The sequence below is a fragment of the Moesziomyces antarcticus genome (assembly GCF_000747765.1).
Source record: "Moesziomyces antarcticus DNA, scaffold: scaffold_v10002, strain JCM 10317, whole genome shotgun sequence".
NCBI lineage: Eukaryota > Fungi > Basidiomycota > Ustilaginomycetes > Ustilaginales > Ustilaginaceae > Moesziomyces > Moesziomyces antarcticus.
Window position 1 is genome coordinate 81,911 of NW_014639008.1, and position 16,437 is coordinate 98,347.

At 60.6% G+C, this 16,437-nt stretch overlaps 8 protein-coding genes across 8 annotated transcripts; 4 read left to right on the top strand and 4 right to left on the bottom strand.

The window, feature by feature from the left end:
- Positions 1-23: 23 nt before the first annotated feature.
- PAN0_002d0924 (uncharacterized protein) lies at positions 24-704 on the bottom strand (the record flags this gene model as incomplete). The annotated part of the gene is made up of 4 exons (XM_014803091.1): positions 24-60; positions 139-163; positions 243-557; positions 638-704. The coding sequence occupies 4 exons, from the start codon at positions 702-704 to the stop codon at positions 24-26; spliced, it is 444 nt and encodes a 147-aa protein (XP_014658577.1).
- Positions 705-1,373: 669 nt separating this feature from the next.
- PAN0_002c0925 (nuclear segregation protein bfr1) lies at positions 1,374-2,930 on the top strand (the record flags this gene model as incomplete). Its single annotated transcript, XM_014803092.1, has 1 exon — positions 1,374-2,930. One exon carries the CDS (start codon positions 1,374-1,376, stop codon positions 2,928-2,930), a length of 1,557 nt encoding a protein of 518 aa, XP_014658578.1.
- Positions 2,931-3,120: 190 nt separating this feature from the next.
- PAN0_002d0926 (glycoside hydrolase family 2 protein) lies at positions 3,121-5,154 on the bottom strand (the record flags this gene model as incomplete). Its single annotated transcript, XM_014803093.1, has 1 exon — positions 3,121-5,154. One exon carries the CDS (start codon positions 5,152-5,154, stop codon positions 3,121-3,123), a length of 2,034 nt encoding a protein of 677 aa, XP_014658579.1.
- Positions 5,155-8,142: 2,988 nt separating this feature from the next.
- PAN0_002c0927 (NAD(P)-binding protein) lies at positions 8,143-9,893 on the top strand (the record flags this gene model as incomplete). Its single annotated transcript, XM_014803094.1, has 2 exons — positions 8,143-8,719; positions 8,893-9,893. 2 exons carry the CDS (start codon positions 8,143-8,145, stop codon positions 9,891-9,893), a joined length of 1,578 nt encoding a protein of 525 aa, XP_014658580.1.
- A 123-nt stretch (positions 9,894-10,016) lies between these two features.
- PAN0_002d0928 (uncharacterized protein) lies at positions 10,017-10,361 on the bottom strand (the record flags this gene model as incomplete). The annotated part of the gene is made up of 1 exon (XM_014803095.1): positions 10,017-10,361. One exon carries the CDS (start codon positions 10,359-10,361, stop codon positions 10,017-10,019), a length of 345 nt encoding a protein of 114 aa, XP_014658581.1.
- A 270-nt stretch (positions 10,362-10,631) lies between these two features.
- Positions 10,632-11,190, top strand: PAN0_002c0929 (ferredoxin; the record flags this gene model as incomplete). The annotated part of the gene is made up of 2 exons (XM_014803096.1): positions 10,632-11,094; positions 11,168-11,190. 2 exons carry the CDS (start codon positions 10,632-10,634, stop codon positions 11,188-11,190), a joined length of 486 nt encoding a protein of 161 aa, XP_014658582.1.
- Positions 11,191-11,397: 207 nt separating this feature from the next.
- Positions 11,398-13,596, bottom strand: PAN0_002d0930 (proline-tRNA ligase; the record flags this gene model as incomplete). The annotated part of the gene is made up of 1 exon (XM_014803097.1): positions 11,398-13,596. One exon carries the CDS (start codon positions 13,594-13,596, stop codon positions 11,398-11,400), a length of 2,199 nt encoding a protein of 732 aa, XP_014658583.1.
- A 1,070-nt stretch (positions 13,597-14,666) lies between these two features.
- PAN0_002c0931 (zinc knuckle domain protein) lies at positions 14,667-15,648 on the top strand (the record flags this gene model as incomplete). Its single annotated transcript, XM_014803098.1, has 4 exons — positions 14,667-14,898; positions 15,024-15,112; positions 15,204-15,512; positions 15,598-15,648. 4 exons carry the CDS (start codon positions 14,667-14,669, stop codon positions 15,646-15,648), a joined length of 681 nt encoding a protein of 226 aa, XP_014658584.1.
- Positions 15,649-16,437: the final 789 nt, after the last annotated feature.

Sequence of the window (16,437 nt, forward strand, 5' to 3'; positions counted from 1 at the left end):
CCGCGAGACGCCGCCTTGTATTCTTAGACACGCGTTGCGGCCATGCCCAGACGAGGATTGCTTCGGCAATAGCAATATGGCAATAGCAATATGGACACTTTGACCACATCTGTGTGCTTCAGACGAGCGGCACGGCACCGATTTTGCGTGAGAAGCGGTGGATCTTGAATTGGCGATTAAGTAAAGAAGAACACGGGCTGAGATGATTGAGACGGAGCGTAAACTACTGTCGGAAGTCGTACACCTGTTTTGGAATGCAAGAGCAGACGAGGCCGAGGTGAGCTTTGCAGGTTCCGATGTGCATACGGCGGCACGAGGCTGGTCTGAAATACGCACCTTTTTACCATAGTAGGCGAGAGCGAGGGCAGAGGTGATGGTGAGGCCCATGGGGACGGGTCCCTTTCGGAAGCGCGGAGCCGAGCTGCTGAGGAGCAACGCGCTTGCGCCTGCGGCGACCTCGTAGCCGTAGTCGCCGCCGTTCTTGATGCGGGTGGCAGCGAGTGCGTACAGCGCACCCACGCCCACGCCCGCCACGAGCGAAGGGATCGACCTCGTTTCTGAAGTCCGAGCGCAAGAACGCAGTTAGCAAGCGAGCAGGGCCAGGCAACCAACGTTGGGTCGTCCTGCGCATACTTACTAGCAAAACCGATGAGGCCGCCCACCGAGCAAAGGCCGGCCATGGTGAATGCAGGATGTTCCGACATGGTGAATTGTTGGCGAGTCAGTTGCGGGACGAGTTGAAGGATGCGATGGATGCGAGGTCCCTAGACACAGATGGTGGTGGCTGACAAGCTCATCCCGACCTGTCATCAGCTGGGCGAGGGCCGGGGCCGGCCGCGGCTAAGCCGAGTCTGGCGATCGAGCCATCCGCGGAAACGCCGCGTCGAAAAAATTGGAATTTGTCAGATCGGCGACAGTGTACAAGGTTCAGATCTGGAATTTCTTGACTTTCGTTGCCCGGCCAAACCAGCCAGCCGAGACTCAGGCACGGCTGCTGGCCGGTGTGCGGTGGACCCATTCAGGCCGTTCGGCAGGCGTTGAGGGAAAAGTCACGCGGCGGCCCCACCGAGAGACCGGAGGCTGATGCCATGCGGCGCCTCGATTGGCTCGAGAGGGGAGGGTCGAGAGTCGACAGTCGACAGTGTTGGTCGGTGAGTGCGGCGAGTGAGCTTTCTTCTTGGGGCTACTGGGGCTCGGCGTCCCCGCTCTGGCTTGGCTTCCACGCAAGCAGCGCAAGCACGCCTTCCTCTCTCTCAGCTCGCCCGCCCGCACGCTCTCCCTTCCGCCCCTCACCTCACCCGCACATACTCCCTCCACCCTCATCACTCCCTTTCCCCGCCCACAGGTCTCTCGTCGTCAATAGGTTCGTCGCAATGGCAGACACTACCGCAGCCAAGCCCGCCGCCAACGGCAACGGCAACACCGCCGCTGCCAGTGCCGAAAAGAAGACCCACGACCGCCCCGCAGGCAACCCTGACGCCGTCGAGATCGTCAAGCTGGCTGGAGGAAAGCCAGACCCCGCCGCCAACACCGCAGAGCTCGACAAGCTCGCAAAGGACATTGACGCCGTACAGAAGGAGCTCAACCAGGTGCGCTCGCTCCTTTCCGGCGCAGGCCCCTCCAAGGACTCGCCCGCAGGCATTCGCCGCGCAGAGCTCCGTGGCGAGCTCGACCAGCTTCGTAACCAGCAGGCCGGCTCCAAGGGCGCTCGTGGAAAGACGCTCGAGGACCTTCGCACCCTCCAAGACTCCATCTCCAAGAAGATCAAGGACCTCCAGCATGCCAAGTCCAAGACCCCCTACAAGAGCACCGCAGACGTCGACTCCCGCATCCAGCGCCTCGAACAGCTCGTCGAGTCCGGCTCCATGAAGCTCGTCGAGGAGAAGAAGGCGCTCAGCGAGATCTCCCAGCTCAAGAAGAACCGCAAGACCGTCGAAAACTTCGACCAGATCCAGTCCCAGATCGACGCCGACCGCACCAAGGTCGACCAGCTCAAGTCCACCCTCGACAGCCCCGAGGCAAAGGCGCTCAACAAGCGCTACGACGAGATCAAGGCAGAGCTCGACGCCATCCAGGCCGAACAGGACAAGCAGGCCGGCTCGCGCGGCAAGCTCCTCGACCAGCGCACCCAGCTCTCCGCCAAGCTCGACGCCCTCTACCAGTCGCGCCGCGACCGCCAGGCCGCCTTCCGCGCCGCCAACGACACCTTCTACGCAAAGCTCAACCAGGAGCGCGAGCGCCGCATCCAGAAGCAGCGCGACGAGCGTGCCGCCCACGAGGCCGAGAAGCGCAAGGAGCACGAGCAGCAGCTCCGCGAGGATGCCGCCCTCCCCGCCTTCTCCAAGGAGATCGAGGACTGCGACGTGCTCATCAACTACTTCTCCAAGGGCTCCTCTTCCTCCGCCGAAGACGCCAAGAAGGACGATGCCGCCAACGCCGCCGCCAATGCCATCGGCGGCAAGGCACTCAACCTGCGCCAGGTCAACCAGGACTCCATGGTGCCCAAGGGTGCCGTGCTGCGCCAGAAGAACGAGGACGAGGAGACCTACTTTGCCGGCAACTCGGCCAAGGCGCGCAAGCCCAAGGGCAGGAGCAAGCGCGGCACTCCGCTCGACCTCGCCGACGAGAACGCCTCGGCGGGCGCGCCTGCTGCCGGCGGCGACAAGCTCAACGTGCCGCTCGGCACGCTCTCGGCGCTCCTGGCGCTCTCCATCCCGCCACCCGCCAACGCCGCCGATGTTGGCCGCGTCGTCGAGAACCTCAAGCTCAAGAAGCAGTACTTTGTCTCGAACCAGGCCCGCGTCACGCGCGAAAACATCGAAAAGGTCGAAAAGATGCTCGCCAAGAGCAGCATCAAGGACGACGACGACGCCGCCGCCGCCCCCGCGGCATCAGCACCATCCGCCGAAGCCGAGCAGGTCACCGCCTAAGTGCCGACCGCCCACCCTTATATGCACACACATACACATCACCTCGATCCGGTCACACCAACCGCGGGCTTTGCCTAACGCATTGCACGTTTCATGACGCGCCACCTGTATATTTTCAATCTTCTCTTTACAACAGTGTTACAGTCGCCGCCCGCTTGACTGGCCGAGTTGTGACGGACACAGCGTGCGTCTAGATGGCGTCTAAGATGGCTTTGATCTTGGCGGGTGGGATCTTGAATTCGCGATCTTTGGTGAGTAGGCCGTTGACTTCTTGTTCGACATCGGCGAATTGGGTGTAGCAGAATCCCTGGACGAGGCGAGTGGACTCGGTTCCGGAGGAAGGCCGTGTGAGGGCGTGTACGAGAGCTTCAAATTGCTCGAGGAAGTCGGCTTGTGATGAAGCGTTGGCGTAGCCCCAGTCGACGCCCTTGGCTGTGGTGCCGACGTTGTCGACGCGCAGTGCCAGGCCGCCGAACTCGGTGCACAACAACGGCAGTCGGTAGCGCTCCTCGCTCTGTGCGAGAGGTCCAAGCAGGATGGGAAAGCCAGGGACGCGTTCCTGCAGCGCCTGCTCGCGGCTCGAGAACGACTTGGCAAGCTCGTTGGCGTTGCGGTAGTCGTGCACGGTGATCAGATCGGTCGCCACATGTTGCCAGCCGTCGTTATCGACGACGGGTCGTGTTGGATCGAGTGCCTTGGTGAGGTGATAGAGCGAAGCGAGGTGCGCACGCTGCTGTGCCGACGTGTTGAGCGCAGGAGCACCCCACGACTCGTTGATCGGTACCCACACCACGATGCACGGATGCGACATGTCTCGTCGCACCACCTCGATCCACTCTCGTGTGAAGCGTTCCAGATAGGTCGTGCTGAACTCGTACGCATTGGCCATCTCGCCCCACACCAGCAATCCGAGCCGGTCCGCCTCGAAGAGAAACTCGGGCGACTCGACCTTCTGATGCATGCGCACGCCGTTGAAGCCCATCTGCTTGATCTTGCGGATGTCGTCGGCATAGCCGTCGAAGAAGGGCGTCGTCATGCCACCTTCGGGCCAGTAGCCCTGGTTGAGGATGAGCTTCTGAAAGTAGACGCGGTTGTTGAGGCAGAATCGGCCTTGGTCGTCGATCGAGACCTTGCGCATGCCAAAGTAGCTCTGCACCCGGTCCTCCTCCGAGTCGTCGGAAAGCAGCCGCATCTCGACCGTATATAGGCTTGGACTCTCGGGCGACCAAAGTGCCAGGCCATTGTCCCACCGATCGCGGTTCATCTCGGGTGGAAGCACGCCTGGTGTGACGAGACGCGTACGCATCGGGCCCTCGGGCTGCTCGCCCGCCTGTCGCACATTGATCACAGCCGTGCAACTGTCGGTCTGTCGGCTGACGCGCGTCTTGCATACGGATATCGTCCTTCGACCCAACTTGACGATGAACTGCACCCAGTAGTTCGCTGCTAATTCGGTGCCGACGGTGTGGAGCAGATCGATCTCGGTTTCGGCGCGCACGGTGCCAGTGTCGATGTCACACACAAACTGCGCGCTTCGGATGTGCCTGAGCGGACGACGCGCGAGGTAGACGTCCTGCCAGATGCCCGTGGTGGGAGTGTAGAAGATGCTTTCGGGCTGATACTCTCCCTTGAGATTCTGCTTCCAGTACTGCTTGCCGCGCGGCTGCGACATGTCTTGTGGCGCATCCTTGGCACGCACCACGATCTCGAGAGATGAAGAAGCGTTGTCGTCATGCAGGCGCCACACGTGTTCGGTGATCTCGAACGAAAATGGAGTGTGTCCACCGACGTGGCTACCGACCATACGGCCTTGGATCCATACGGTGCTCTCGTAGTCTACGGCACCAAAGTGGATAAAGTAGCGGTGCTTTCGCGCTTCGGACCACTTGATAGTGTCCGAGTCCGAGGCGAGAAAGACATCGCGTCGGTACCAGACGATCTTGTGCTGGCGTCGGTCCGACAGCTGCGATGCACTTGTCTCGCACGTGTACGGCACAAAGATCTCCTGCTGAGACCTGGGGAAGCTCCCAGGCTCGTACCAGCGCTCTTGGAGTCCAAAGTTGTCATCGTCGGCAGCAAAGTCCCACACGCCCGTCAAGTCGAGCGTCGACTTTTCTCGTCGAAAGCGAGGATTTGGGTCGTATTCGGCCGCAGAGTTGCGATCGGGATGTGACCGATTTGGACGACGATCCTTCGACGGCTTGGGCGAGTGTTTCGCAAGCATGTTGAGAGCAAGAATGGTGGTTGGCTGATGGTAGATCCGACGGCGTGGTTCGCTCGTACCTGAAATGGAAGAAATGCCGTCCTTGGCCCGAGCGCGGGGTTCCGAAAAAAGGCACGCGAGCGGGGGCGGGGCGGCGATCCGTTCATCTCGGAGAATTGGAGGATGTCTGATCGGGCGGCCCGATCTGCTGAATGCATTGCAGCTGTCCACGATGCCAACGGGCCCTACACGTTGTCAAGTGTGAGAGTCTTCAATCGCCTGCCAGCTCGTGTGGCAGCCGGGCTAAAGAGGCGCAGGGTGGGCGCCCGCTCGCTTTCGATGCCACGTGCCTGAGCAGCGACGCGCCATGGTTGTCGCAGACCGAGCAGCACATGCGGGAGGCTGAGATCCGCGCGGCGAACGGGCTAGGCCAAGCGAGGTGTGGCTTGCGCTGGTGCGGATCTTTTGATTGGCGCCGCATGTCGGACGGCCTTCACGGGCCTTGGTCGTGCTGGTACGCAGTGTTCAAAGTTGGACCTCGACGGTCCGGGCTTCTCGCTGCCACTATTCGCTGCTGCTATTCGCTGCTCACTGTATGCAGCATCGCAACACCCCACAAGAGCGGCGAATGCGAGGCTACTAGCTGCAGCACGGTTCGCGAACGCTGAGATGAGCGTGCAGGTTGTTGCACTTCAACGTTCAAATCTGGTCGGTGGCCACCTGCATGTGCGTGCAGGATTAGCGCTGGCAGGGTTGCGCCGGGCTGGTGATCAGGTAGCCTCTGATTGGATAGGAAACTGCGGAGACAGGGTCGAGGGTTCAAGGGAAACTTGTTGAGAGCCGAGATTGGACCAAGTGCGCCGGCAGGAACACAGGATTGCAGGCTCGCCTACGGATGGCGACGCTCTGCACCAGGGAAAAAAAAAAAAAAAAAAAAAAAAAAAAAAAAAAAAAAAAAAAAAAAACAAAAAAAAAAAAAAAAAAAAAAAAAAAAAAAAAGAAAAAAAGCGACCCTAGGGTCTGCCGAACTCCCTTGTGACAGGGATGCGCGACGATTGGCTCCAATGCTCGAACCATACGAGCTGAGCCGGGGAGACGAGATAGCCGGGGCCCGGCGAGCCTTCTGAAACTGCAGCCAAAGGCATGCATACTGTAATTTAGACGTGGGGGGCGCACCAGAGCAACGAAGCGTGGCGTGATCTGCGGCGCGGTCTGGACCGTCTGTCCCGCGGTGTACCGTTCTTTTCTTTGCTGGCGGAATTTTCTCCCTTTTGCGCTGTCAGGGAGCGACTCGACCCAGAAACGAGCCGCGCCGCAGTGCTTCGCGGTGTCTAAGCTCTTCGAAAGTCTAAATTTCTCGGCAGCTGCGAGCCGGGCTGCGAGCATCTCGGCGTCGAAAAGTCGCCGAAGCGCGTGTACAGAGTGGCTACTGTATTCGCAGCAGCTCCCTCGCAGCTTGCCTCGTCAAGCTCGCCCTTGTGCCGTGATCACCCTGTTGATAGTCCGCAAGCGAGAGGTCAGCTTTGCATCGTCAAACTCTCGAAAGCGAGTGTCTGACGCGGCGCTAATTGGCGAGGAGAGGTCCAAGTCGCGTCGGCAGAGCCACTTGATTGTCAGAACCCCTCGGACTTCGAGTTTGCTCACTCAGCACTGTGCCAAGGTGTCACGATGAACAGGCTCAAGCGATGCCACAGCCCCGCGGCAATCGGTCCCGGAGCGAGTAGACACGAACGAGGGAGCTGGAAGGCTAGCATGTGATCCTCAGTGAACCCAAGTGATCCTCAAGGTTGAGCGGTACCATGGATCCTCTGATTCATGGAATTTTACGAGTCCCGTCTAGCGGTACTCCCATCATCTGTCCACTTCGGCCGAGGATTGCTACCGCGCGCGAGGCCGTCACCGTCGGAAGAGAGGAGGCAAAAACAGCTGGCTGAAAGCGCCGAGTGGTAAAGTGATTTGCGCGGAGCCAAGAAATCTGGACATCAAGTCGCCTTGCCCAGCGCAGCAGCCAAGTGCAGACGGCGACTACAGTGAATTTAGCTGGGCAGTGGATCGCTAAGAGGCGCGGGCTTTGAGCCACCGGGGAACCGGCGAGAGCGTGCATGGCGAGTGCGTGTTTAAATTGGGTGGCCATGAATTTGATTGTTCCGCGAGCCACCTCAGCAGGTGCCAGGGCGGAGCTGGATCCCCCACCAAAAAGAAAATCGCCGCGGGTCGGCACCAGAGGCTCCGCTGCGCCCAGGTGCATTTTCAAAGCCGGTGCGGGACCAATCAGGGCCAACGACCGAATCGCCACGAGCCACGAGCCAATCACGTCTCGCAGTGCCAGTGGCAACGCTTCGGAAGTGTCTCCGCACGCCCGCAGGGTTGGCGGCCAACACATGCAGAGAGTGCACAAGCGTCCATCGGCTCGCCCGAACGCCTCGCCATCCCCACTGAACTCTGCAAAGGTGGCAACGTGGGTGTGTAAACGCTGGTGCCAAGGCGCTCGGCGCCCTGTCTTGGCTCGGTGCGCTCGTTTCGCCGCCTGGCCACCAGAACCTCACTCTTCCCTCTGCTGCGATCGTCTTCAGGCTGTACTGGTTCGAGGCCTCCTTGCATAGCCGTTGGTTGTGTCGATGGCAGCGAGGGGCGGGGCGGGACGGCACAGGCAGCGGTGGGCAAGCAACGCTTTCATTCGGGAGCGGCGAACTGCGGTGACTCTGTGGGCTTCGGTTTCTTTTTTGGTTGGGCAAGCTCGCGCCAAGGGCTCTCCAACTTTCCGGATATCTTGTTCTCGATGCACGATGTGGCTCGGTCTCTTTTTTTTTTTTGGAGGAGACAGCGGCGCTGCAGAAGGAATTCCTGGGGCCCCCACGGCTGCTCGAGCGTCAAGCGGTCTCGCAGCTGCAGACCGTGCAGGATTGAATTGAATCCAGCCTCGGCCCAACCACCGCACCACTCTGCCCGCCCGGCCCAGCATTCGGGCTGACTGAGGAGCGAGCCAGCCGCGCGCCACTCTTCGCCTCCATGTCGCCGTCCACGCCCACTTTGACCGCCTTGATTGCGGGCCAGCCGCGCCACTCTGTCGCAACCACGGCCACGGCCACGGCTACTGCCACTGCCACTGCCACTGTCACACTGGCTCGCTTGGCCGGCGCGCCCGGCGCTTCTCGGCTTGGCCTCTGCCTGCCACCCAACGTCGGCGGGCCGGCGAAAGGCGAATTTCCTCGCCGCCCCTCTGACCTCGCCTCAAGTCGCGCACTGGGTCAGCCCAGCCCAGCTTGCCCCGCGCCACCCCAGCGCGGCTCGACTCGACTCACACACCCGTCGCCGTATCGACGCGGCCCACCCGTCCATCCCGGATTCCCTCATAAGCCTCGTCCGCCTGCCTACATCCCTCCCTCCCTTCCTCCAAGTGTCCGTCTTTGCTCCCTCTCTCATTCATACCCCGTTGGACGATTTGCTTCGATCCCTCGCTTTCGTCTCTATCGCATCTCCGTCCCTTCAGCCTCTCTAATACCCCTTTGCCCCTCATGGCTGCCTTCAACTCTGCTCTGCGCTCCGGCGCCATCCGCAGCCTCTCGGCTCGCGTCGCTCAGCGTAAGTCTTTGGCTCACCCTCACATCTCCCCCGGCTTGCTCGGCCATGCAAATGATTGAGCTACCGGAAAGAAGGCACGGTTCGGAAATGCGCCGATGAAACGCCGCCATAGCGTCTTTGTCCCCATACCTTAGCGACCAAATGCTGACTTGCTCGATCTCTCTTGCCCTGTTACAGCCTCGATGCTCTCTCGAGTCGCTCGTGCTCCTTCTGCATCGGCCATTAAGACTTTCTCCGTCTGGGCGCCAGCTCGCATGGGCCCTACCAGCGCCAACGCTGCTGACGGTGTCCAGGCTAACCCCGGCCCGCCCCCGCCCGTCGAGAACATTGGTGTGGACGCCGTGCTGCGCCAGAACCCCAACTCGCCCGACAACCACACCACCACCATCTTCCAGGAGTTCTCGCTCGAGGGCAAGACCGCCGTCATCACCGGTGGTAACGGTGGTCTGGGTCTCGAGATGGCGCTCGCCTACGTCGAGGCCGGTGCGCACGTCTACGCCATCGACCTGCCCAAGGAGCCTTCGGAGGAGTTCAAGATCGTCGCAGACCACTGCCGCATCATGGGCAAGCACCTCAAGTACGTCTCGGCCACCGTCACCGACCACGACGACATCAACGCCTGCATGGACTTTGTCATGAAGGACTCGGGCACCGACTCGCTCGACGTCTGCGTCGCTGCCGCTGGTATTCTTCAGACCTACGATGCGCTCTCGTACCCCGCAGACGAGTTCCGCAAGGTCTTCGAGGTCAACACCACCGGTGTCTTCCTCACCGCCCAGGCCGCCGCGCGCAAGATGCACGAGCAGAAGCACGTCTCGGGCTCCATCATCCTGATCGCCTCGATGTCCGGCTCGATCGTCAACCGCGACCACCACTGGGTCGCCTACAACGCCTCCAAGTCGGCCGTGCTCCAGATGGGCCGTAACCTCGCCGCCGAGTGGGGTCCCAAGGACATCCGCGTCAACTGCATCTCGCCCGGTCACATTCGCACCCGCATGACTGCCGCCTACCTCGACACCAACCCCCACCTGCTCACCAAGTGGTCCAGCTCCAACCCTCTTGGCCGCCTCGGCCGCGCCCACGAGATCCGTGGTGTCGCCGTCTGGCTCGCCTCGAGCGCCTCGTCGTTCTGCAACGGCTCGGACATTATCGTCTCGGGTGGCCACAACATCTGGTAATTCACCCAATCACGGCCTGCGGACAATCGATTCGGAGCACCACGAGCTCTCTAACAAGTGAGGCTATCACGCTTCGCGACAACAAACAAGCATCTTGCGTTTCTTGTACATACTTAGGGCATACTACAGCAGTCTGATCTTTTTGCAAAGCACATCATCCATCGCATTCGCACCCGTCTGAAGCATCGTCGAGGCGCGAGCATCTTCGGCAGGCAAGATTCGGTTCGGGTAGGCTTTGTCCGCGCGAGCGATCGAGGTCAACTTTCGAGGCACGACGTAATGGCCGTGCGCGAGCAATCGTTTGCACGTCATATAGCTTCTGGCGGGGCAGGCGGGGGCTGTGTGCGGCGCCATGGGGTAGAGCTCGGATGCAAAGTTCGGTGGCGCGTTATCAGTGGCGGCCAGGTCCCGTCGCGCACGGCCCTTCAGTGCGGAGCGCTTGAACGCCGAGACCGAGCTTTCTTCCATTCGTCCGAGTCAAATCCTGCTCGCTTGTGCTTTCGTAGAACCTGACACTTACTTTATTTTCGAAAAAATGTGAATGATCCCGAAACCCGAGCAAGAAGCCGAAATTCGAGGCTGAGCCAATCACGCCGACTTGATCTGTACGCCGGACCTTCCGATGCTTCACCATCACATCTTCTTGCTTTGATCACGCATCACACAACCGTCGGAAGGTGGCTTGGGAGGATGTTTGCTGCGAAGTTTGCGATGCGCATTGCCGCACCCACGCGGGGTATGGCCCGTCAAGCCACACGCATCGCCATGCCCGTACCGGCACCAATGCCCCTCCTCTCGCTGCCTCGAATGATGTCGACCACCTCTGCCCTCTCGCATGGAGGCATCACACGGCCCGCACCAGGCACTGGCATCCAGATCAACTTCGTCGACCCAAAGGGTGAACCCATCAAGACGATTGAGGCAAACGAGGGTGATGATCTGCTCAGCATCGCACACGAGTACGATATCGACCTCGAAGGAGCTTGCGAAGGCTCGATAGCCTGCTCCACCTGCCACGTCATCCTTGAACCCGACGTCTACGACTCGCTGGAAGAACCATGCGACGACGAAAACGACATGCTCGACCTCGCTTTCGGACTCACAGATACCAGCAGACTTGGATGCCAGGTAAAGGTCTCCAAGGACCAGCATGGCATGAAGGTTCAACTCCCTGCTGCTACTCGGAACATGTACGTCGACGGTAAGTGACCCCCTCTCCGATTCATCGTTTCTGTTCGGCGAAAACTGACCTTTTCTGGGCTGCACACATACAGGTCATAAGGCTGGCCACCACTAGGCGCCTAAACCCCCCGCCCCTCAATTCGCTTGTACTCTAATACTTTCACGCACGCCTCACCCCCGGGGAACGCAACGCAATCTCACCGACTTGCATTCTTACACGAACTCACGCCGAAACGCAGGACATTGAACCCTCTTTGACATTGAATGAAAAGTCGACACGGGTGTCTAGATGCGCACGGCAGCGGCGCTCTTGGGCGCCCACTTAGTAGCTGCGGCCAAACATGGTCCAGCGCTTTGCGTCCTTTGCGCACTGCGGGCACTTTTTGCCCGTGATGTCGCCGAACTGGGCCTGGTCGAAGGGGATGCAGAGCGACTTTGCGCCCATGCTCGGGGCGCGCTCGTCCTCGGCCTCGCCGGCGACCGCCTGGCGCGCCGAGCGCTTCTTGATCTCGTCCTCGCACGCCTCGACCTCGCACCAGGGGATGACCACGTGGCACTTGTCGTTGAGGATGCGCGTAAAGTCGTCCCACTGCTCGCACACCTTGCGGCGCGAGCGGTACTCGGCGTCGGCCTTGGCGAACATGTCGTCGTGGATCTGGTCGAGCAGCGTGGCGATCGAGCTGGACAGACCCTCGGCCGACAGCGACGTCTTGGCCTTGTTGTCGCGGCGCACCGCCACGACCGACTTCTTCTCGAGATCCTTGGGTCCGATCTCGAGGCGCACGGGCACGCCGCGCAGCTCCCAGTCGTTGAACTTGAAGCCCGGGCTGTAGTTGTCGCGCAGATCCGCCTTGGCACGGATGCCGGCGGCCTGGAGCTCCTTGGCGGTGCGGTCGCAGGCGTCCATGATGGCCTCCTTCTCCTGCGCCGACGTCTTGACACCGATACCGCAGGGAATGATCACCACCTGCACCTGCGCCACGCGTGGCGGCATCACCAGACCATTGTCGTCGCCGTGCACCATGACCATGACGCCGATGGTACGCGTGGAGAGACCCCACGAGTTCTGCCACACATGCAGCTTGCCCTCGGGCTTGCCGCGCAGCTCCTCGGGAGCCTTGGGGTCCTCGACGGTGATGTCGAACATCTTGGAGAAGTTCTGACCGAGGCAGTGCGAGGTGCCGCCCTGGATACCACGGCCGGTGGTGGGGACGAAGCCCTCGACGGTGGTGGTGTAGTAACCGCCGGCGAACTTTTCCTTCTCCGACTTGACACCGGGCACGACGGGGACGGCGAGGAGCTTCTCGTACACCTGGCGGTAGAGGTCGAGGATGTGCATGACCTCCTTGTCGGCCTCCTCGAGCGAGATGTGGGCGGTGTGGCCCTCCTGCCAGAGGAACTCGCGCGTGCGGAGGAAGGGCTGCGGGTGCTTGAACTCCCAGCGGACGACGCTGTTCCACTGGTTGAGCTTGAGCGGGAGGTCGCGGTGGCTCTGGATCCACTTTGCGTAGTAGGGGTACATGACGGTCTCGGAGGTGGGACGGATGGCGACGGGACGCTCGAGGTCGCTGCTGCCGGCCTTGGTAACCCAGGCGACCTCGGGGGCGAAGCCCTCGATGTGATCCTTCTCGCGCTCGAGCACGTCTGCGGAGACGAACATGGGGAAGTAGCAGTTCTCGACGCCGATCTTCTTGATCTCTGCGTCAAAGAAGTTCTGGATGGACTGCCAGACAAAGTAGGACCAGGGCTTGAGGATGTAGCAGCCCGAAACGTCGTAGTAATCGAGCATGTCACCCTTGCGCAGCACCTGGGTGTACCACTCTGGGAAGTCGCCAGCCTTGCGAACGGTGATGCCGATCTGCTCTGCGTCGGGGATCTTGGCGGCCTCTGCTGCCTTTGCCTTGTTGGCGGTGGGGCCCTGGGTGGAGGCGGGGGCGGAGGCGGAGCTGGACGGAGGGGCGGAGGCCTTTGCGACCGGGGTGGCAGCCTCTGCCTTGAGCTTGGCAAAGTCGACGACCTCGAGCTTGACGCCGGTGCTCTGTAGGTACTTTGCGATCTCTGCGCCGGTCATGAAGAGGGTCTGCTCGGAGCTGGCGGCGTGGACGGCAAAGTGGTCGGTGCTGGTGGCGAGGCTGGCATCGAGCACGGCGATCAGGCTGGCAGCGTTGTCCTTGGTGATGGAGAGAGCCGAGACGTCGTCCTTGGTGGCGTTGAGGAACTCCTTGAGCACCTCGGGGGCGGCGAGACGCATCTCCTTCTGGCCGATGTGCTTCGCAACGGCGCCGGTGTTGTATTCGGAGTCATCCTTTGCGATGAGGACGACGGGGGTCGGGGTGGCGGACTTGGCGGTCTTGGGCTTGAAGACGACGGTCTTGGTGTAGTTCTGGGATGCGAGGCCGAGTGACGAGGCGACCTCGGACACGGCGGACCTCCAGCTCTCTGGGCTGTTGGCAGCGGCGTGCTTGACCACCTTTTCGGTCTGGATGGAGAGCGCAGAGAGCGCCGACGAGATGGCCTCCATGGTGAGTGTGCTCGAGCTGAACGAGTGATGGTGGATGATCCCAAAGGTGAGAGTGCTGATAGCACATCTGGCACACGACGCCGTGTTCGACTGTCGAGGCCCCACCGGTGCATTTTTCTGCGCTTCGAGCTCGCGTGCCGAGGGAAGACAGAGGGTGTCACTTTGGGCGCAGCTCTAGCTCAAGTGACTCGTGCGACTGTGATGATTGCATGCATTACTCAGCATGACACAGCAGACGCGTCCGGCACGCGACATCACAAAAAACCCTGGGGTCCGCAGCCACTCTCTCTTTCGAAGCTTTGGGTGTGGCCACATTTTTTTCTGCAGCTGCTCACACACGACATCACAGCGGGCCAACCAGGCGCAGCGCCGAATGTGACAGAGAGCGAGAGAGGCTGTTGTGACTTGACTGAGGATTTGGCCGCGCCCTGCGCAGTGCTGGGTGTGGGCCACGCTCAGCCCGAGCAGACCCTACTTGCATACTGCAAGTCGCCTTCTTCGTCGCCCACCACCATCTCTTTCCATTCCGCACTTTCCAAAAATGTCCTACAACCGTACCTGCTTCAAGTAAGTGCCCAGCTGCCTCAGCTCACTCATGGCAAGCGTCGCTCACCATCGTCTTTCTTTACTTTCAACGTCTACAGCTGCGGCCAGCGTTAGTATCCCAAACACGACAGCCGCTTCTCTCGCGCGACGGCGCCGGCGAACACGTCAACATGCCTTTGCTTCACCACGTCTCTCTCTCATACGGATGCTGCAAGTCAAAGCTTTACGCCCCAACGGGACCGGCTAGCACTTTTCGCCCGTCGTCAAGCACCACTGCTTCCAAGCAGCTGTGACCGCCGCATAACTTTTGCTTACGGAGAGGAGAGAGACGAAGAAGCGCTCATGGAGCGACATGGTCGTCGACGATTATAGAGGCGAAAGAGAGAGCGAGAGAGCTGACGACGAGAAGATGACGTCCATGTCATATACCCTTCGCTTTGATACCCTGATTCTTGGAATCGACTTCGTTCCCCTATCTGCTTCCTGACTTGCCTCCCTACGCCTTCCGCTCCTGTCACCAAATCATGTTGCTCTTCGCACACTGCATCGCATTGCATCCTGTGCTTTCCTCCGTTCCTGCGCACTTGTCCATGCATCGGCTCGCACCTGCACAACAGCCGGCCACAACGCCGCCGCTTGCCCTACCGCCGGCAACCCCTCTTGGTATGTCGCCGCAGCGCTTGCCGCAGTGGATCGCTACCGCCACAGCGCTTCTCGTTGCCCCTTCTGATCTCGACGTCTTGACTCCCCACGACGGTTTGAATCGACACTTTTCCCACCGACAGCTACAGTAAGTCCTTGGCTTCGGGTCTCCCGATCCCAGCAGCACGACTCAGCCTCGCTCATCACTCTCCTCTCTCTCTCTCCATCCACAACTCCAGACTGCGGCCAGCAGGGTCACATCTCGTCGCAGTGCGGCATGGAGGCCCAGCCCAAGACCTGCTACAAGTGCAACGAGACCGGCCACATCGTATGTACCGCATGTTTGGTGGTGTATCTCTGCATCTCTGTCTGACATTGCTGACGCCGTTGCCCCCGAACACCGATCTAATCAACCGCAGAGCCGTGACTGCCCCTCCAACCCCGCCCCTTCTTCCGGCGGTGCCGGTGGTGAGTGCTACAAGTGCGGCCAGCACGGCCACATTGCCCGCGCTTGCCCCACTGGTGGCAACGCAGGCGGCGCCTTCGGTGGCTCGCGCGGCGGCCGCAGCTGCTACAACTGCGGCGGCTTCGGTCACCTTTCGCGCGACTGCACCTCGGCCCCCAGCGGCGGCTCCGGCGCCGGCTACGGCGGTCAGCGCTGCTACAACTGCAACGAGACCGGCCACCTCAGCCGCGACTGCCCCAAGCCCCAGACCAAGAGCTGCTACGTAAGTCTATACTTCTCGCACCGGTGTTCACCTGGAACAGACCAAGGCTGACCAGCTCCTCAACTTGATTCCAACTACGACGTAGCGCTGCGGTGCCGAGGACCACCTCTCGGCTGCCTGCCCCACCGCCGCCTAAATGCGCGGCCCGAGTCTAGTCTCGACGCTTCCGCGCGAAACGACTGCGTCGCAAGTCGCTCGCGACGACTCGAGATGGGCTGTGTCGCTCATCGTCACTGGTGCGTGAAAATGTCAGCAGCACATGCATGCTCCCAATCCTGCTCGCGCTTGTGATGATCGTCTGTGTGAGACGGGGGAGTTTTGCGAATTGGTCAAATGACTCCAATCACAATTGGCGAAGCTCGACCGCCTGCGATCATAGACGCTGCGACCGATGTGATCTACATTCTCGATCACGATTGGCTTGCACGCCAGCGAGAGAGCGGCATGTGTTTGCGATTTTCGTCGACGCAATGGACTCGATTTCCCAGCGCACCGTAGACATTGAGCGACTGAGCCCGAATTTCGACCCAGTCCTAGTCGTCCAGAAAGGTCTCGACATCTTTCGAGGTTTCGGTGTATGTGGCCTTGATGGTGCGCTTGAGAAATGCGGAACCACCCTTGTTGCACCAGATATTGGCAGACCTGATTCGTTGCCCTCCATTTCTTGTCCTGCTCTTCTTGTGCACGCTGCAGCCTTTCTTGGAGCGGCTTCGCAGCGGCCTCGGTGTCCTCCAGCGTTGCCGCAGTCTCTTCGACCCTGGCATCGTGAATGACATTGGCGAATTGGATGAGATGATCTATGGCTACACGCTTCAAAGGTTAACAGAACGGCGGACATGTGGGACTTTTGGTGTACCCACCCCTTTCTCGGGTCTCGGTCCAGGTCATACGACGGGATGCTGTGTTGTTCGGCACGTCGTCTGGG